Source organism: Dasypus novemcinctus, chromosome X (genome assembly GCF_030445035.2).
Source record: "Dasypus novemcinctus isolate mDasNov1 chromosome X, mDasNov1.1.hap2, whole genome shotgun sequence".
NCBI lineage: Eukaryota > Metazoa > Chordata > Mammalia > Cingulata > Dasypodidae > Dasypus > Dasypus novemcinctus.
The window spans coordinates 179,855,812-179,876,999 of record NC_080704.1 but is presented as its reverse complement, the minus strand read 5'-3'; the positions used below and the strand labels follow the sequence as shown (position 1 = coordinate 179,876,999).

At 52.2% G+C, this 21,188-nt stretch overlaps 1 protein-coding gene across 1 annotated transcript; it reads left to right on the top strand.

Moving 5' to 3' along the window:
• Positions 1 to 4,221: 4,221 nt before the first annotated feature.
• On the top strand, positions 4,222 to 20,899 carry ZNF275 (zinc finger protein 275). Its single transcript, XM_058292396.2, has 6 exons — positions 4,222 to 4,365; positions 6,329 to 6,405; positions 13,296 to 13,387; positions 13,841 to 13,949; positions 14,542 to 14,643; positions 14,974 to 20,899. The coding sequence occupies exons 2-6, from the start codon at positions 6,378 to 6,380 to the stop codon at positions 16,134 to 16,136; spliced, it is 1,494 nt and encodes a 497-aa protein (XP_058148379.1). The 5' UTR covers positions 4,222 to 4,365; positions 6,329 to 6,377; the 3' UTR covers positions 16,137 to 20,899.
• Positions 20,900 to 21,188: the final 289 nt, after the last annotated feature.

Here is a 21,188-nt window from a genome sequence, read left to right as displayed (position 1 = left end):
CTGTAATAAGTGTGGAAATGTATAGAGTTGATGGTAACACATCACAGTGACTAACAGCTGGTTTATAAATGGGGATGTGGCTGAAAATGGTAGTTTAGGGATGTAAATGCCAACTGACAGAAAACTAGAGAATAATCTAAAGACTGAATAACACAATAAACCCAGAGGTGGATGAGAATTGTGGTTGATGGTGCATTTTCAAGAGTGTCCCTTGCAAGCTAGAGCAGATGTATGTCACTATTGCAGGGTAGTGGGAATGTGGAGAAGCATGGGAAAAATACAACCGGAGTGATCTATGGACTGTGGTTAGCAGTAATAGTCTAGTATTCATGCATCTATGCCAAAGATATGCTATATTGATAATGGGGGAGTATGAAAAAAGTGTGTCAAATGTATGCTATGGACCTGGTAATAATCTAATGATATTATCTCATAATCTGTAACAAATGTTCCGCCACGGTGTGGTGTGTTGATGGAGGGGTATTGAATGGGAATTCTGCACATGTGCATAATCGTTTTGTAAATTTGCAACTTCTGCCATAAAAATATATTTTAAAAATAATAATAGGGTGGGCTGGGGGGAAATACACCAAATGTAAGATAAGGACTATAGTTAGTAGTAAGATTTTTGACAATATTCTTTCATAATTTGTAACAAATATCTCACAAAAATGCAAGGTGTTGCTGGTGGGTTGATGTCTGGGGCCCCTATATGATGTTATGCATGTTTTTGATGTTATGCTTTGTAAGTTCACAACTTTTACTATATACTTATTGTTTATGTGTGTTCATGTCTAAATGATATAAAATAATAATAATAATAGGGTGGGTTGGGGGGGAAATACACCAAATGTAAGATGCTTTGGATTAGTAGTAATATTTTGAGGATGCTCTTTAATCATTAGTTAAAAATGTACCAATACCACATTGCAAGGTATTAGTGGTAGGGTGAGGTATGAGAGCCCTGTATGATGTTATGTATGTTTGTTGTGTAAGTTCACAACTATTACTGTACACTTATTGTTATGTGTGTTTATGTATGAGTGGGTCTATTTCAATATTTTTTTAATCAAAAAAAGAATGAAACAAAAAATGGATTGGAGTCCTAAATGTAAAACCATAAAACTTCTACAAGAACACAAGGTCCTTGTGACCAGATTTAGACAAGGATGTCTCAGGTACAACACCAAAAATACAATCCATTGAACAACCAAACGATAATATCAACTTCATTAAAATTTTGAATTTCTGCACCGTTAAGAGATTGAAAAGACAAGGTACATCCTGGGAGAAAATGCTTGCAAAGCACGTACCTGATAAACAACTTGCATCTACACTATGCACTACGTAAAGAACACTTTCAACTTAATAATAAGGCAAAGATCCCAATAATAATGAAATCAGCAAAAGTTTTGAACACTTTACTAAAGAAGATCTACAGATGGCTAATGTGAGCATGAAAAGATGCTCCACATTACTAGTCAGGGAAATCCAAATTAAAACCATGAGATTCCATGATACACCTATTAGAATGGCTAAAATTAAAACAACTGACCATACCAAGTGTTGTCAAGGTTGCAGAACAACTCTCACACATTGCTGTGTGAACAGCAATGTTCAGCAAACAGTACAACCACTTTGGAAAACAGTTGGGTCATGTTTTGTTTTGTTTTGTTTTAAAGTTAGGAATATCTCTACTATATTGTCTAGCCATGCATCCTAGGTATGTAGTCAAGATAAAAGGAAATATAAGTCCATACCAAGACTTGCTTATGAATGTTTGTAGCAGTCTTATTTGTAGTAGTACCAAACTGGAAACAACCCAAATGTCCATCAATCGATGAATGGATAAACACATTATGGTGCATCCATGCAACAGAATATTATTCAGCAATGAAAAGGAACCGACTCTTGATGCATGCAATAACATGGACAAATATTAAAATAATTATACTGAGTGAAAGAGCCAGAGTCCATTTATATAAAACTCTAGAAGATGCAAACTACAGGATAGTGACAGAAAGGGAGTCAGTGGTTGCTCAGGGGTGGAAGGGGCAGAGAGGAAGCATTACAAAGGGACACAAGGAAACTTTGTAGGCGGCAAGTGATGGATACTTTTATTATCTTGATTGTGGTGATGGTTTCACTGTGTTGGGTGGGTGTATGTCAAAACGCATTCAACTGTATATTTTAAATGCGCAGTTTATTATATGTCCAGTATACCTCAATAGATCTGTTTTTTTCCCCAAAAAATCCTACAAGTAAATAATAAAAAGACAAGCCACCCCCATAAAATTGGGCAAAATATTTAAACACTTTTCAACAGAAGATGTAGAAATGGCCAGTAAGCACATTCAACACGATTAGTCATCAGGGAAATGACTAATGATAATTAAAATCACAATAAAATGCCATCTCACCCCCACTTGAATGACTAAAATAAAAGACTGGCAACTACAAATGTTGGGGAGGATGTGAAAGGAAAGGAATTCTCGTATATTTCAGGTGGGAACTTAAACCGCACAACTGCTTTGGAAAACATTCTGGCAGTTTTTTTAATAAAACATACAGCTAACCTATGATCCCAGCAATTCCACTCCCCGATATTTATCCAAGAAAAATGAAAGCATATATGCACACAAAGACTTGTACAAGAACGCTCATAGCAGCTTCATTTGTAATAGCCCAAACTAGAAATGGTCCACATCAATAACTGGTGAATGAATAAGCAAACTCTGATCATCTCATACTATGGAATACTACCAAGCAATGAAAGACAAGAAGGAAGAACACACTCGACAACATAGAGCAGTCTCAAAAACATCAGATGGAGTAAAAGAATCCAGACACAAAATAGCACTTTCTATATGATTCCATTCATGGGACGTTTACAAATAGGCAAAAATAACCTACGGTGGGGGGAAAAATCAGAACAGTGGTGGTCTCTGTGTGGGATGATGATGGGGACTGACTGGGAAGGGGCATGAGAGAACCTTCTGGGGCGTTGATGTTCTGTATCTTGATGGGGCCTTGGAGTATGCATTTGTAAAAAATTCACTGCATGGGCCCCTTAAGATTTGGGCATTTTACTGTATGCCAATTTTATCTCAAAAGAATAAAAAAAAAACAGTAAACAAGGATTGATCGCTGGTTCATGACACACATGTGTTTAGATGGCAAGTGTGCTGATGTCCACAGTTTCCTTGGAAACGCATCAATAAAATCAGGACAACCATGTGCGCAAGGAACGATAGCATAATGCTAATTGTAGAATATTGGTGGTTGGTACGTGGGTACAATTCTTTCCATTTTTCTGTACATTTCAACGTTTTTTAATGGAAGGGGGGAGGTCTGCCTGCGGACTTCACCTGTGCAGCATTGTCCTCTGCTCGCTTGATCACCTGCTCGGGTTGTTCCTGCCTAAGGCCGTTTGCACCGGCGGTTCCTTCTGATGTTACATCACCAACCTGGCTGAGTCCTTCTTGTCCTTTACATCTCCTCTCAGTCGGAACGCCCTCCCCATCACTCCCCACCATCACCCCGCGGATTTTCTTCACAGTTCTCCTCACTTCTTGCGGTGTTTGATCGTTATCATGGTTGATTTGGCGAAACGCAAAGCTCGAAGGCAGCGGCGCCCTGTATCCCCGGGGCTTCGCCCTGTGCGGGCACAAATTTATCCGGGACCGGCTCGCCTCTGCCGGCCGCAACCCCAGGATCCAAGCATCCTGTGCTTTTTCCTTCCCAGCCTGGCCTGCTCTTTGGACTTGTTGACTGCGTGTGCCCCAAACTCCCTCTCCCCGCGCGCACACGCACACGCGCTCGCGAGCCGCCAACGCGCGCCCCCTGAGGGGCCTGGTTTTGCTCGCGACCGCAGGCTCGGTGCCTGGCAGGGCGTGGGGACACAGTGTCCCCACGCGTGGCTCCAGGAGGCGTTCTGACCCCCTCCCTTCTCGCCCCCCCCAGCACCCCCCGTCCCGAAGGCGCCCGAGGGACAGGGCCTCTTTCCATTCATTCCTTCCCTCCCGCGTGGCCCGAGGCGTCGCCCGCTCGCTCATTCATTCCTTGGTACCCTCCCCTCCTCCCCGTTGCAGCCCGCGCTTCCGGCCGACGCCCCGCCCTCCCCGCCCCGCGGCGCGCCCCGCCCCCTGCCCCGCCCCCTCTGGCGGCCAATCGGGGCCCGCGGACAGGGCGGGGCCAGGCGCGGGGCGGGGCCTCGCCCTCCTCCTCCCCTCGGCGGTGCCGGCCGCTCCGGAAACGCGGCGAGGGGCTGCTGGGCTCTTCGGGCGCGGCGCGGGGCCGGGGCTCTTCCTGCCACGCCGGGCCTGCCTGGGCCGTCGCGGGAGGCCGGAGCGCGCGCGGGGCCGAGTGAGTGTGCGGGCCGCCGCGGGGGGCGGGGGGCGGCGGGGTCGCCGCGGGGGGTGGGGGCACCCCGGGCCCGCGGGGCGCTGCTGGCCGGCGGGGCTGGCGGGGGGCGGGGCCGGGGCGCCCCGGGCCGCGAGGCCTTCCCGTGGCCGGTGTGGGGTGATGGCAAGACCCGGGGCCCCTGGGGGTGGGGGGCGCATCAGGCGCAGAGCCCTGGAGCCTGGGGGGGGTCGGGTCGTGGGGACTCTTCCCCCGCCTGGGGGAGGGGCTGAACTGCGGGTTAGGGCGCTGAGTGGGTGGGTCGGAGAAGGCTCCTGGTGGGCGAGCCCCCTCCTTCCCTTTGGGGTGGGTGCCGCGAGAATGGGGGCGCGGGTGCAGCCTGGGGTCTGAGAGCTGTGTTAGAGGAGGAGACCGCGGGGGATGGGGGGGGCTGCTCTTGGGGGGGAAAGCCCAGCGCCAGGCCGTCGGTCTGGACAGGGGTATGCCTGTCGCCCTCCTCGGGCCGGGTCTCCTGTTCCAGCCGGCCCCCTCACCGCACTCTCACCTTCAGCTCCTTCGCCGCCGCCTCCAATCTATATTTGGGTGATTAATTACATGCTTTTTTCCATCCTCCCCTCACACACACACTGGCCTGCTGCCCAAAGCCCATGGTCCCTTTCAAACCCCCCTTCCCCCGTCCTGGCCCTCTGCCTCGAGGTCCCACCCTGTTCCAACAGACGCCCTCCAGCCAGCCTTGGCCGGCCCCCTCCAGTCTCCTTGGTCAGTGAAACATTTCTTCTTCAACCTCAGCTCCAGATTTTTCCGTTAACAGAGGGTTTCAGATGGGATTGCTGGAACAACCCCCCCCCCCCGCCCCCCGCCCCATCCTGGGCTGCCTCACCCATCCCCCATCCTACTCTCCTATTCAACTCCCCCCACGCCATTGGGACCCTTGAGCAGAAGCAGCTTGCATGGTGCCTGGCACATTGCATTCCCTGAAAATGTTACGGGAACGATACTTAGAATCCTACTGAGCAGTGATTTCCAGCCTCCTGTGGGTGAGGACCCCTTGAAAAAGAGGGCGTTCTCTTCTGGGAAGCCAAGCCATCACAGGCTCCTAGGGTGCGCTCCTGTTTCGGAAGGCGGGTCGGGCAGAGCCCTGCCTGTTGAGAGCTAGAGATGAGGAAGCCTCGAGATGCTAGACAAGCCCAGTAGAAATGACCCCCCAGCTCTGCATCAGAATCCCCTCGGGTACTTGTGGAAGAATGCAGATTGCCCGGCCCCACCCCAGGCCGGCTGCCTGGCGCTTGCATTCTTCGCAGTTCCAAGCCAGGCGGCTAACCCGCTGATCCAGCCCTTGCCTTAACCTGCCTCGGTGGCCCAGGACTCCTTGGAATCCCATTCGGAATTTCCTATTTCCAGGGTGGTAGGACCTCCAGGAAGCTAAACTTATCATTTATTTTGGCTTTTAGTGAGATGCCATGTGTCTTCCTGGGAAAGTGGAAGCATAAACCTTTCCTCAAGTACAACAAACACTACAAAATCCTCTTCGGGTCTACCTTCTGGCTTTTTTTATAGACGAGAAAGAGGATGGAAACCTAAACAGAGAGAGACAGGTGCCCAGGCAAAGTGAGAGAGGAAAAGTAGGAAAGACAGAAGCAGATGCCTCCCACCCACGCGCACGGAAAAAGCCACACGCAGACACAAACACCCCGAGAGAAACAGACTTTCCTGTCGAGACACCCTCTCTTTTGGCCCTTTCGGATTCTGCCACTTCCAGGAGCGGACAGGGTGCGCCCGGTGGGGCCTTGGCGTCCACACCAGGGGCCCGCAGGTTCAAGGACGGTGCTGGCCAGGTAGCAGCTCCAGCCCAGGGCCCGGCCCGGCGGGCGGCAGACACACTCGGTTTGGCCCTGGCAACGGGAAAGACACGCCCCCGGAGGGTGCGCACCAGCCTGTGTTCACCCGAATGCTTTAAATCCCACAGGTGGGCCCGCACCTGCCAGACCGAGTGCTCAGATTTGTCCTGTGACACAATGAGTCATCCGTGCGTGTCTCTTTTGGGTAAGTCTGGGTGTTGACAGGCCACGACTGCTGGTCTGAAAGCTGCCCACGCTGTTAGGAGGCCCGCAAGTGGGGTACAGACCCTTCAGAGGAGCGTTTCGGTGCGGGAGGTGCTCACGATTTTGTTCACACCCATGTTGCATCCAAGTGCTCACTGGGCAGGGGGAGGGGAAGAAGGCACCTCCGCTTTAGATGCTGAAGGGTGAGGCCTCTTGGGAGTGGGAACCCACCTCTACACCTGCTGCCTTCTGGGTTAACTCGGGCTTCCGGGCCTGAGGACATCTGGCGATGGGGCCTTCAGCTGCCCAAGGGACGCCACATATTGTTGGCACCCCTCGCATGGCACTACTGTTCCTTATTACGGCCTCCTTCGCCTCTTGTCATCTCTCCTTGCCTCTGCTCCTCAGAGGGTCTGTTCTGAACTCTAGAGCTTGGGCCCTGGAGATGGCCCGATGGCTCTCCTCCAGGGGCCTGCTGCCTCTCGCCTGTTCCCCCGCCCAGGGAAGGCCAGCGCCTGTCCCCAGAGGTCGCCTGGCTCTTCGTGGAATGGAATCAGTCATGCACTCTTCTTTTGGGCTCAGAACCTAAGTGACCGGAGGACACCTGATTATTCAGCACTTGCTGTGACATGAGTTGTTTTTGTCTCCATTGAATTCCAGTCTCGATGTCTGTTTTTTTCAGAACCAACCAAACAATTCTTTGCATTCTCTTGACGCAGAGGCTTCTGAGGTCGCAGGGTAAAATCGATTTCAGTAAGTTTGCGAAAGTGTAAACGGCGCTCCAGAACGCCTATCAGGAAGACTTGTTCCCTCAGCTGAGCTCTCTTTTCGGAAAATATGTTTAAAATGGCTCAGCCCTGCGTTAGTAACACTTGCACGGCTGTTTTCCATATATTCTAGCCACCAACGTGTGTGACCCCTGTCACGGCGCCCAGACCTGAGAGAGCCTTTGCTCCTAGGTGTTTAGAGTGGAAGAGCCAGCTGAGGAGAGGAGCAAGTTAGTGACACCCAAGAGTCGGGGGCTGTCCCCCTCCAAGCTTCCCTCTCTCAGTTGTACGCAGGTGCGCCATTGGCAGGATGAAGCGTGCGTCTCTGGTTCGTGAGTGTGCCTCAAATCCAAGGGCAGCATGGCCTTCTGTCCAGGGAGTGCCCGCCAATGACTTGCATGTTCTAGCTGGAACTTCTTTGACCTTGATCCCCCAAGAACTGCTCCTGGAAAGGAATGGACATGTGTTTTCTTTGCCCGCTTGCCGCTGTGCCCGGCACCCTCTCCCCGTTTGACAGCACAGCAGTTGTGAACAGCAGGGCTTCCTGAGGACCTGTTGACCCTGGGGTGGGTGGTAGTTCATCTGGGACTCGCACCTTCTTCTTGAACTTCCCCTGCTTCTACCATCTCTCAACCTATGCCCTGGGCATTATGCAGTTTAGCTTGCTTTTGTGATTGAGGGGCTCCCTTTTGTCCTCCTGTTGGTAGGAGCACCTTGGAAATGCTCTCGGGCTCTCTCTAGCTGTCTCACTTCACTCTCTCTGACTCTCACTCTGTCTTTCTCTGCTTTCTGGCCAGGTCCCCCAGGCAGCCCTGGGACAATCCTTTTGCTCCACCGGAAAGGACAATTAGTGATTCCTTGGGGATGGTGGCTCTAGGCTTTTAACAGTTAATCAGGCCAATTAAGTGAGAACACTTCAGTTGGCTTTGCTTAATAAAGCGTCAGTGGTTTGAAAGATCTGTTACACTGTGAGGGTACAGGAGGGCAAGTTTTAGGATGATTTCAAGTCATCCCAAATGCCCATGTGTCCTCCTTAGGCGGTGCCACTTACTCCCAGCCTGTCCTCTCCCGGCGGCCTGGTGTTAAGGGGTCTTGGATTAGCTCTTGTCTCTGATGTGATCTGGAAGGTCTTAAATGTTGGGAGCTGGACCCCAGGCAAGTTTCTGAGCCCCAGTATCCGTGGTCTCCCACTCGGTTATCTGAAGGATGGCAAGTGCTCGGCGAGTGTGGGTTCACTCCATTTAATGCCCCACCCCACTTGGTTGCCCCACAGATTCTCAGATGCCAACTTGGTGCCAGGAGCTGCTGCAGCCAATGGGAATTGGTGGGGGGGGGGGTGAGGCAAGGAAAAAGAAGGTTCTTGGTCTGTTGGAGCTGACTTTTCTCCTGATGGGAATCAGATAAAAATCAAGCAATTTCACAAGATAATTTTTTTAACTTTTTATTTCGAAATACTTTCAAACTGAACAGGATAGATAGAAAATTAATACAAACCCCATACAGAGAGCTGTGACATCCCCCACTTCCCCCAGATACCCGTGCCTACCAATTTTAACATTTTTCCCCATCTGCCCTATGACTCTTATCTATATGCCCATCAGTCTACCAGGCGTCTGTCTGTCAATCCATTTTCTGAGCACTTGTGAGTAGGTTATAGAAATCATGCTCCCTGAAAACTTAATTCTTCCCTGGACTTTTCCTAAGAGTAAGGATATTCATTTATGCAACCCCCTTAAATAAAGGTATCAAGTTCAAGAAATTTGATATTGATAAAAAGTTTCCGATCTAGATTCCATTTTTCTGTGTATCCCAGTAAGTGTCCTTTTTTTTTTTTTTCCCAGTAAGTGTCCTTTTGAGCATCAATTTCCTCTCTTACTAGAGCCTGTCTGGGATCACATATTGCATTTAGTTGTTATTGTCTGTTTAGGTGCTCTTTTTCTTTTTTTTCTTTTTTCAACTGTGGGAACATATGTACAACATAAACTTTCCTATCTCAACCTCTCCCGAGTTCAGTGGGGTCAGTTGCATTCACAGTGTTGTGCGACCCTCACCGCCTTCCACCGCCACAACTTTCCTGTCTCCCTAGAGAGAAACCCTACGCCCATTAGGCATTAACTCTCCCAGGGTAATTCCTAGGATAGTGCCCACAGAGTAAACTCCAGTGGGGCGGGAGTTGTCTCTAAGGAAGCAGTTGGGATGGTGTTCCCAGCAGCTCAGAGGCCCCGAGGGAGATGGCCTTGGCACATCTCGGACTGAGTGAAGTCCCGTGAGACTGGGATGGAGTGAATGAGGCACAGGGGCAGGAGATGAGGTCAGTGGGCGGTGCCAGGGCTTCATAGATGGGTTAAGACCTTAGGTCCCCGCCGTGAGAAGTTTGTAGGAGGTCACCTGTCTCAGAAGGTGGACATGTTCTCCTCTCCACTTGGCAGCAAAACATCAATCATAGGTTGAAAGTAAATTTTTAAAAATGAGGCATGTAAGTCATGCGCAAGCAGTTCTTTTTAATTGGGAACCAAATTCACCCCAGATAGCGAAAGTTTCCCAGGAAGAATCCAACTGGCCAAAGGGTGGCAGTGGGGCACAGAGAGGGCTCGGCACACATCGGGGAGGCACCTGTGCAGGGCAGCCAGTTGAAGTTGGACCTTCTGCCCACAGCCATCCATGGCACTGATACCTTCCAGTGGGTGGGGTTGGGGGGAGGACCCAGGAAGTCCCAATTCCATTCAGGTCTTTGCCTTTCTGGTCAACACCCTTCTCGGACTGCCTACAGATTCCTGCCGGCCCTTCTCCCCCGGGCTGGGCTTGCCTTGCCCGAGTGGGCATCTGGGAAAGTGCTGATCTTCCAGCCCACTCTGGCCAGCACTTAACCACACTGCGCTGCCCAGCTTCAAGGGCTGTTGCCCATCGCCTCCTTGGCCTCTTTCATGTTGAGCAGCTTTCTTTACCCACAATCTAATAAAATCTTTTAAGTCGTCATTTCTGAGTACTGAAAAGCATTCAGCTGGTTACGAAGAATTCACATGTTACAGCAGGGGTTCTTTACCTTTTTGTTCCACAGACCCCTTTGCCAGTCGGGTGAAAACCACAGACCCCTTACTAAGTCCACACTATACCGTGTTTTATTTAATAAGCATCTCACACCCGCACCAACACGTCCCCACAGGAATAATGCTATTTCGAATTTCAGTTCAAGCCCATGGACCCCTTATTAAGAACCCCTGCATTACCAAAATGAGTGGCTTAGAAAGTCACAGGACCTTTTCCCTACCCCATCACGGCGCACGGGAGAGTTACAGGTATGCTGACTTCAGCTACACATCTCTCTCATCTTTTTCCTTTTTGGCCCTTAAATGCAAATATATCCTACCTCTTTTATGAAGGATAGGCATTTTTGTTATCCTACAGATTTTTTGTCATCCTGCATTGTTTTGTTTTTAAATGCTCCAGTTTTCTTCCCACTCTGAGTTCCAGAACTCTTCAGCAGTCTCTCCAGAGCTCTGAGCCACATGCATCCTTCGCCCTCTAGCACTTATTTTTATGATGTTGGAATTATTTAGACTCTTCCTGTCTGTCCCTTTTATAGAATATTATTTTCCACTTTTTACCTTTAACTGTCCATGTCTTTATATTTAAGGCTTCTTGTGGACAGCATATAGTTGAGTCTTGTATTTTAAATTCAGTCTAACAACCTGTGCCTTTTTTTTAAAAGATTTATTTATTTCTCCCTACCCCCCCTCCTTGGTTTGCACTCACTGTCTGCTCTCTCTTTCTGTTCACTGTGTGCTCATCTTCTTTTTAGGAGGCACTAGGAACCAAACCTCGGACCTCCCATGTGGGAGGGAGGCACCCAAACACTTGAGCCACCTTTGCTCCCCGCTTGCTGTGTCTCTCACTGTGTTTCCTCATTGTGTCTCATCTTGTATTATCTCATTGTGTCAGCTCACCATCTTGCTTGTCTTCTTTAGGAGGCACTGGGAACTGAACCTGAGGCCTCCCATGTGGTAGGCAGGTGCCCAACTGCTTGAGCTACATCTTCTTCCCAACCCATGCCTTCTAATAGGGTTGTTTCATCCATTGACATTTAATTTAATTGTCAGTATGATTGGGTTTAAGTCTCCCATCTTGCTATTTGTTTTCTATTTGTCCCATCTCTTTACCCTCCCTCCTTTTTTTCTTTACCTTTCTTCTTTGCAATGAAGAACTTTTTAGTATTGCATTTTAACTCTACTATTGGCTTATTGGCATGTATCAGAGTCTCCTTCTATTTCTCTCATTATATTCCTGTTTTTCCTTAGATGCTTATACATAGTTAAACTAGCTATTATCCTTTTCTTTTAGTTCCTTTGTTGGTCATTTCTGGGTGGGTTTCTTTTGACTTATTTGTCTCCTTGCCAGGATCATGTTTTCCCACTTCTTGGCATTTTAGGGAGTTTTGACTGGATGTTGGACATTGTAAATTTTATGCTGTTGGACATTATTTTGTCCCTTTGAAGTGTGTTGGACTTTGTTTAGGGAGGCTGTTATTTGTGGATCAGTGTGATCCTGTTAAGGCCTAATTTCAAGCTTTCCTTGGGCAGGTCTCGGGTAGGCTTGCCTCCAGGGACAGATCAGCATACTATGAAGGTATGACCCTACAGAATTCTCTACCAAATGCCCCAGGTCATCACTGAGGACTCTCTTCTCTGGTTGGCCAGACTTTGGCCATCTCCCAACCTTTGTGTGTCCTGGGAATTGTTTGGCATCCAGCTTCCTGCTCGTTCTTTACCCAGCCTTTTGGAGTTTCACTCTATGTATGCATGGCTCGGTTGTCACAGAAGACTCAAGGGGAGCCTTATGCAGAATTCTGGAGCTCATTTTTCTGCCTAGCTCCTTTCTTTCTGAACTCTGCTCTGTAATTGCCAGCTGTTTCAGCGTCCTTGAATGCGGATCTTTGTCTCCTTAACTTGGCGAAGCCACTGAGCCCTGTTTGGGTCCCCCCTCCCCACGCTCTCTATCTAGAAATCGCCTTGAGGCAGAGAGCTGCTGTCATTCTAAGACTCACCTCTTTTGTGTCCCTTCTCTCAGGGGTCATGGTCTTGCAGTGCCTGCTGTCCAGAGTCTGGATACTTGTTTCAGAGATATTTTGTTCAGTTTTCTAGTTGCTTATGGCAGGAGGTTTGTTTCTTTCTTGCTGCTCCATTGTGGCCAGAAGTGGAAGTCTCTGTGTCTCCCTTTTGACCCAACATCTATGCCCAGCTCTTCCTGGAGTACCTTGAGTTTTCTTGTCCTTGAGCTGATGTAAAACTGCTTCCCTTTCATTTAATTATGAATTGAATTGCCTTGGCCTACCATCAGGACAGTAGCCAAGCTCTTGTTTCTTTATGCTCACTGAAGGGGGAGGTCTGTCACACACGCATGTCTGTGAGGTAGGACCTTACAATAGTTCACATACCTTGGTGGTTTGGAAGAAGAGGGTGGCTCGTCCGTATTGTACAGATCTTATTTAGCAACTTAATGTTTGCAGGGCTTTTCTTTGAGGCTGATTTTTTCCCAACTGCAAGCTCTTAGCATAATCATTTTGTTCAACCTCTCATTTTTTCAAATGTCAGAGACACATTCTCGTCCACACAGCTCTCGTTCTCACCTGGCTGATTGTCTTCGTGGTGCACAGCTTTGGGTCAGGAAGCCCCTGGCTCTTGCCCTCTGTCCCCTCCCATGGCCTGATGTGGTTCTTTGGGTGGTCCCTCTGACATCGGAAGGGGTCTCTCCCTTCCTGGTCGTTTCCCCTGCTCTTCTTTGTGGGTGGCTTCCTTTGTGTGTGGTGTGGGCACCGAACTCTTCGAGGCTTGCCACTAGAAGGAGGCCTGTGGTCGGCCCAGCCCCGAGAGCCAGGCTCCTGCCCCTCACCTCCCTACCTCTGCCTGGCCTGGCGTGCACTGGTCTTGCTTTGTCTCCTCGGGCCCGCCCTTAGCGACTCCTTACCATCGTTTGGGGTATGTGTGCTCTCCCTTGTCACTCTGCCACCACGCGAGAGAAGAAGACCATGACATTTAAAAACAGGGAAGAAGAAATCCTCAGTCTCGTAGGGGGGGAACCCAGAGACAGGATTGCTGTCACTCATGATGGCTCTTTTCACTTTCCTTAGCCCCGCCTGCTCCCCAAGGTCTTGCCCGCCCCCAGGATGGAGCCCCGGGATGCCAGGTCCTGACTGCCCCTCTTGAGATGCTGGAGGCCCAGGTGAGCTGTGCTTCCCTCTGCCTTGCTTGGGAGTCTCTCGCTGCTCCTGGATTCTGGCTTTGGCCTCTGCCTCTTGTCCCAGCATGACGCCCAGCAGCACCTGCTTTCCAGCTGCTGCCGTCCCTCCCTCCCTCTGCTTCTCTCCCAGGAGTCCACCAAGGAATGGCCACCTGCTGGCTTATCATTCCCCTGGTGCCGGTGGAGGAGTTGAGTTTTGGTCCAGGGAAGCAGTAGAACTGAGATCCCTTGGGAAGGCGTTGGGGGACCAGGGCTGCGGCCACCTCTCCGGGCGCTTGGTCAGGTTTTCTTTCCCGGGACCTCTGGAGGCTTGTGATTAGATCTCTTTGTTAGCCACACTCACCCACTCCGTGCCCCGCCCTCTCGCCCCCAGCAGGCCTGGTACTGTCCTAGAATAAATGGAATGACTGGTTGTCCCTGGGCATTTTTTTCCAGGATTCGGTGACACTGGACAATGTGACACTGTACCTCACGAAAAAGGAGTGGCTGAGGCCAGGCCCTGAGCAGAGGACGCTGGAGTATTACGGGAATGTGACCTCCGTGGGTAAGGGCGCCCCCTAGCCTCTCTGCCAGATCCGGCACCACCTTCTTGGTGCTGAGTGGCTGGGAGCAGGACGAGGAGCCCTCAGAGTAGCCACTACAAGGCCTGGGCCCCGGGGATGGCGCGTAGGGAAATACAGAGGCTCCAGCGGCTCGCTGGAGCAGGGCTTGTCCCGACTCGCAACAGCCCCGAGAAGATGCCTCAGTCATGTATCAGGAAATAAATTAGAACGCACTCACAACTCTAATTCAGAGTGCTTTTTCTTTTAACCCTCAAATTACCCAGAAGGCACGGCCACTTGGAGTTGTTACCATCAAGAGAGAGGCTGGCATGGTCAAGTTCACCTGTCAGGGGTCTGCATGTGGGGTGCTGCGGGGAGGGGGGCAAGGATCAGCTCCTCCGGACAGGCAACCCAGCACCCACGGCAGCCTCTGCCAAGAAGGAGTGCGGCCTTGAGAGACACTTTTGAAATAGGCGAATGAGTCACCCAAGGTCCCAGCCAGCCCTGCCTTTGAGGACCAAGGGGGCCCTTCTCCCCAGCCACTCTGCAGTCACCTCTGGCCGTCGCCGTAACCCGCCCCCTTCTCACGAGCAGGAGTTCCTGTGTTGAATCCCGCCTTGGTCTCTCACCTGGCGCCGGGGCAAGTGCTGCTGGTATCAGAGCCATCCCTCCACGTGGATCGAGCCGAGCATTCTGGTGAGTGAAGAGGAGACCTTCAAGCAAGGCGGGACATCCAAGGGCGGCCCAGCCGAGCCGTGGGGGGGGCTCGGGTTGAGGGTCTGTGCTTCAGGCCCGGAAGGGGAGGCCGTGCAGGACCACTTAGGGAGAGAGCGTCCAGCGAGCAGGCCCTCTGTCCCTTCCCTCTGCGGCATCTCTTGCTTCCGGGCAGGTGGGTGCCGAGCCCCCTGCCCAGTCCCTGTGCTCGGCAGCCGGCTCAGGAGGGGGACCCTTCTCGACAAAGGAGAGCGACCTCCTCCCTGCCTCCTTTCGCAGACAGGGCAAGTGTGTGGCTTTTTCTTCTTTCAGAAAGCATGGCGGTGAGGCAGAAGACAGTGGGGGAAGCCGCCCCGCCCCTGGAGGTGGCATCCGCGAGCTCCCCGAGGGCCGCCGACCCTGGCCCTGAGGTCAGACAGAACGCGGGGTCTGCGGGGTCTGCGGGGAGGTCGGGGAGCCCGCCGAACCTGCCCGTCGAGCATCACTTTGCATGCAAAGAGTGTGGGGACACCTTCAGGCTCAAAGTCCTGCTCGTCCAGCACCAGCGAATTCACAGCGAGGAGAAGGGCTGGGAGTGCCACGACTGCGGTCAGGTCTTCCGGGGGGTGTCGGCGTTCAACGAGCACAGGAAGGTTCACGTCACGGTGGAGCCTCGGCCCGGCCCGAGCCGGGCCCTGGAAGATGCGGCGGTGGTGAAGAGGGAGCAGGTGGAGAGGGAGGCGAAGCCCTTCGAGTGCGAGGAGTGCGGGAAGAGGTTTAAGAAGAACGCGGGGCTCAGCCAGCACCTGCGGGTGCACAGCCGAGACAAGCCGTTCCAGTGCGAGGAATGCGGGCGCTCCTTCAAAGTCACCACCCACCTCCTTCGCCATCAGAAACTGCACGCGGCGGAAAAACCCTTCGCCTGCAAGGCGTGCAGCCGGGGTTTCCTGGACCGCCAGGAGCTCCTCAAGCACCAGCGCGTGCACAGCGGCCCCCTGCCCTTCGACCATGACGACTGCAGCCCGTCCTTCTGGGGAGTGATCGGGCTGGCGGAGCCCCAGCGGCTGCACGGGGGTGCCAAGCCGTACGGGTGCCCGCACTGCGGCAAGCTGTTCCGGAGGAGCTCGGAGCTCACCAAGCACCGGCGGGTGCACACGGGCGAGAAGCCCTACGAGTGCGGCCAGTGCGGGAAGGCCTTCCGCCAGAGCTCCAGCCTCCTGGAGCACCAGCGCATCCACACCGGGGAGAGGCCCTATGAGTGTGGCGACTGCAGCAAGGCCTTCCGGGGCCCCTCCGACCTGATCAAACACCGGCGCATCCACAGCGGCCTGAAGCCCTACGAGTGCGACAAGTGCGGGAAGGCCTTCCGCAGGAGCTCGGGCCTGAGCCGCCACCGCAGGACCCACGGCGGCGCGCGGCGCTGCGAGTGCAGCGAGTGTGGCCGCGTCTTCAAGAGGCGCTCGGCTCTGCAGAAGCACCAGCCCACCCACGAGTAGCCGCGCCCCGTGGCCCCGCGACAGGCCGCAGGAGGCTGCCCGCAGCAGGGTTTCCCCCAGAGGGGTCTGGCAGAGCTGAGGGAGATGGGGCGGTTTTGTAGTGCTTACATGTTTTATTGTCAGGAAGGTCGAAACCAATTTCTACTGCCACCAGCAATTTCTAAGCATCCGCGTTTCTCTTTCCACCTGTCAGAAGCAGCTATCACTCTTTTAATTTATTTTGGCCAGTTCCTCGCATAGAAAGTTGACCTGCGAGGCATTTAAATACGCACGCCTTGAATTGGAGCCCGAGAGGAGAGAAACTGGAAGTGGGCGACCTATTCCAAGCGCCCCCTCCTTCGGGAAACCAAAGGACAGAGGTTTTGAGATTGGCCCACCGCCGGGGGAAGGGGGGAGATCGTGTGGCCTTTTGACTTCCGGGTGACCCGGAGGTCACCTGGGGCAAATTCACATCAAGGTCCAAGCATAACGCGGACCTGATCGAGTGAAATAGATCCCTACTTTCCCAAAGAGAAGATGGCCCCCATTTTTTTGGCCTACACGAATTTATTATAAGTTTGTAGGGATGTAAATAAAAGTCAGATGTCTTATAATATTTAATTTATTAACCTAGTTATACATACACCTGTAAATCACATATTAAATATAATATATTCATTTAGAAATCCACCCTTTCTCCCGCTCCCCATTTCACGAAATCATTTTATTCTAACACCTCACTTATGTTTTTGACTTCACCATTTTCACCAGTATGGGGCCCATTTTTGCATCGTCTGGTACCTCCCAAGTAGGTCAGACTCGCTTCCATTTGAGCTCTTAGCGATACAGCGCCGTGACAATCCCTGCACGAAGTTCTCGATGGAAGTTTTCTCCCAAGCCATAAGTATGTGTTCATTTGGCTTTTTTGTTTTTGGGAGGTTTTGTTTCGTTGTTTTTATTTCTCCCATAGCTCTGCCACATACCCGCTGAATGTGTTCCTTTTTAGAATGACCTTTAAAAAGCTCCCCTAAAGTACCCAAAGCTTGTCATGAGGTCAGACTCCTCAGAATAATTACTGAGCAGGGTTTAGTTCATTTCTTTGGCGTTCTTTTTTATTGAACCAGCTCACTCTGGCGACCCCTGCACAAATCCAAAACTGTCATTGGTTGGGTTTGTTTTGGGCTGATGTGTTTCCTCGGCGCTTTTTGATTTCGAGAGAAAATCGTTGAGAGGGCGCCATTTTCAAGGTGCTCAAGGAAGGACTTGAGAATCTGGTGACGACTCCTTTTCTGAGAAGATTTTGGGAACAAGAGCCTCTCCTCCTATCAGCATGTATGGTAGTTCCAGAACCCTCTGTCTCTATAAACTGGGGGTGACCACAGTGCCTACCTCTTAAGGTAATTGTGAGGATGCAGCGCCTGGCCCAGAAGTGCCACTCAGTGAAGGTCAGCCACTGCCCTTGTCATTATTGCTCTCGCCTGTCTGGCTGGTTCATTCCAGAACTGGGGGTGTACCCCAGGGCTCCTGACTCCTACTACTCGTCTTTCTCCTAACCCCCCCCCCAACCTTTCATGCAATGACTTAAGAGAGACTGTCACCCTTTTCTTGCATGCAAACTGTACATCCGTCTCTTCCAATGGGTTTATCGTTACCTTTGGATATATTGACTTGACATGGCAGCTTTTCTGTATCAATTACGGGGGTCTCTTTTCCAGTTTTATTGCTTTGCTCTTGTAGCCGTTTTATTACACTTTCGTTGTGCAGGCTTTTCATTTCCGTGTATTCAGACATTGGTTTCAGTCTGTTGCCGTAACTTCCCACTGCTCGGTAGTTAGAGCTGATGACGTTGTCTTCTAGGATTTTCATTACAAACTGAAGTTGAAGGCCCTGCCTGATCTGAGGGTGGGTGCGCCCGTGCTGGGCTAGGCTAGAGGCCAGGCTCGCTGCTCACCCGGCACGCACACTCCGTGGATGTTTGTGGGCAGTCTTTCACCATCCAACCTGAGTACTCAGGCACGCTAGAGTTCTTTCCACTACAGGTGGACCGGAGCATTGCGTGGCAGTTCATCAGCACTGCCCCAGCACCCGGCGACAGGGCCTGGCCTCGGCCGATCGACGGGGTGGTCAAAGCTCAGTCTGGCGGCAGCCCGGCCGTTCCGCTAGTTGCCGGGAGCTTTGGCAGTGCCCAGCGAGGATTCCGTGACCAAGCCAGCCAGGGACCACCCGGAGGCACTTCCTTGGACTGGAGGACACTCGGCCTGGCCGAAGTCGCTGCCTGGCGGATGGCTCTGGGACTGGGAAGAGGATAGTCTGGTGGTTCCTGCTTTGGGCAGCTGGGGGAACACTCACCCACACGTTCTGGTGTAACTCCCTGTGGTCACACCGAAGAGGGGCGACCAAGCACAGGCTCAGAAGAAACCGAGCCCTTTCCGACAGCTCGCGTGCCACAGCCGTAGAAGCGGGCCACCCTGGGCCTGAGCAGCCAGGCCCCGGAAGAGCCCTAAAGCACCGGACGTGGGGGCACCTCTGCCGTTCGGACGGGCCCAGGTGTCAGGCAGAAGCTGCTCGGCCCCGCCTGCACTGGCACAGAAGCCTGGGCCCACCTCAGAGCCCCTTCCCGTGAAGCAAGGTCCAGCAGCCACCTCTGTGACCTTGGCCGGAAGGTACTCTCCAGCAGCCACGAGGCCCCGGCACTGGCTCTAAGCGCTGGCGCCCCCCGGCGCCCCTGGTTGGAGAAGAGCCAACAGCAGCGCTCAGTTTCCCCGCGGGCTCCCTCTGCTGCGTTGAAATCCCGATTTCCTCCGTGGAGCGGCTTTCTCTTTGTCAAGCCCTCTCGGCATGTCCCTTGGTAGGGAAGGCTGACCCCCACCAGGGGCAAGTCCAGAGCCTCCGCCTGGAAGCGCTCGGCCACTTCTTGCCCTTTACACCATTCACACATCAGGTTTACCTGAAGGCTCCTGTTGAAATCTCGTTGTGGCATTTCCTTGGAGCGTGGCATAGTCTTCCCTGCTCCTCGGTTTTCTCCCCAGCCAGGGCCTAGCCTCTTGGCCCGCCTACACACCCGCCTTTCCTATTTTCCTTTTGGGTTCTGTAACTTTCTCTAAAACAAATTCTTTTAGAGTGAACGCTGAAGCCCACATCTCTGTCACTGTCGACAAGCAGCTTTGCATGGCATCTGCCCTCCTGAGGTCAGCAGTCTGTGGCTTTACCTTGTGCCCTGCAGCTTGGCGGAATTCCTCCATCGCCGCCGGTAATTTGGGGTGGATTTCCTGGGGTTCTCTAGGAATGCTGCTATGCCAGACGCAAAATGGGATGCTGCTTCCCTTCACGTGTGCTTGCCTATGCATTCGTGTATCTACCTCATTCCTCTTTCGTGCTCACCACCTGTATTTTTCCAAGGGATCTGAAGAGCAGTTAGGTTCATAGTATGCTGCCTCTACCTTAGTAACAGCCTTCTCCTACCATATTTAGAAAGAAACCCTCCGTTGCTTTTATTACTTTTGAACTTATGCTGAAATTTGACCAAGAAAGTAATTAATGTCCCATTTTTGCTGCTTACAAAGATGATTTACGTCACTTGGTTAGGCTATACCCATTCCTGCATTTCTAGAATAATCCCTCCCCATCACAGCGGGCAGCTTTCTCACATGGTGTCGTGTTCCGTTCGCTTGGTTTTGTGCTCTTCGAAGTGGCCCGGTGCTTGCCCCCCGCAGCCCTGCCCTGCGGCCACGTTGTGTACCATGTGACTCCCCAGCCCCCTTTCCAGGCCATGGTCATTTAAACCACAGCTGACCCCCCGAGGGCAGCAACCCGTTCTCAGACCCGGCCGGAACCGACAGACTGGGCCTTTCAGGTCCCCTATCCAAGAAGGGCAAACGAGAAAAGCAAGAGAGAATTTTCCAGTTGGTGCCGGAAGAAAAGAGGTAGCCACACGGCCTCTAGAGGAGTCGCCGTCATGGGGCAGCACTGCGAGAGGCCTGGGCCGTTGTGGTCCTGGATTTCCCAGCAGTGGCCCTCATCAGTCTCCCCCTCGACTGGAGCAAGCCTGCCTGGGTCTTTGCCTTTTGTAACCTGTTAAGGGCCAGTTGCAGTTGGCCACTTTGGTGGCCCCCTGAGAAGAATTCCATGGCTGGCCCCACTGGCATTCCTGCCCAAGCTCCGCCCAGCTGTCGGGAGCAGCAGCTTAAACGTGGACCTCGGTTCCACCTGCCAAGACGGCTTAAAACCTAGGCCGCCTCGTCTCAGTGAGTTTGACCGATGCTTTTCCGTCCAGGTGGTGTTCCCATATTGAACCCATATTGCCCCATAAAGCGAGTTCCATCCCAGCCCACCCCAGCCCCTCTCTCTTTTGGAAGTGTTTCAATATTGCCCGCAAATCCATCAGACTGCGTCATTTGATAACTTCTCTGCTACGAGTATATTTGCGGTCTGTACTTGGGTATATTTATGGTCTGTAGTTCTCATTGCATCAGTTTGGGTGTTTGCTTTAAAAAATGTAAGTAGTTGATTTACACTCGGCCGTCAGGAAGCCCCGGCTCGCCTTTCGTGGGTCGGCTTCCCCCTCTTCCTTCCGGTCTTGTTAACTTGTCTGTTTGATGGCATTTACTATATCCGGCCTTGCACTAGAGCTGTTTGTGGACTTGGCTTCCCCCTTCCCAGCCCTCCACACTCCCTAGATTGTGAGCTCTTAGTGGACAGGGCGGCCCCCCCATGTCTGACTCCCCTCCCAGATCTAGCGCAGTGCCTTGCAGCAAGTAGATTTCAATAAATATGTGTTCAACGGCCTTTGTCTTCGTTGGTTGCCTTTTTTGTTCTAGTCCCCGGCGTCGCTGCTCCCCAGGGTAGGAGTTGGAGAACCACCCCAAGGCCCACCCCCAGCCCTGCACCCAGGAGCACGCCCACTTGAGTCCCAGGCTGGGTGGCTTGCTGGACACCTGGAGGGGAGAGGAGGCACCCGGGGACGCGTGTTCTCCTGGAAGCTTGAGCCATCCCCTGGCAAAGGGCCTTTCTCCCATTCCCGCTAGGGCTCTCCCCCAAGTCTGACTTCCAGGTGGGAGCAGAAGACAAGACGGC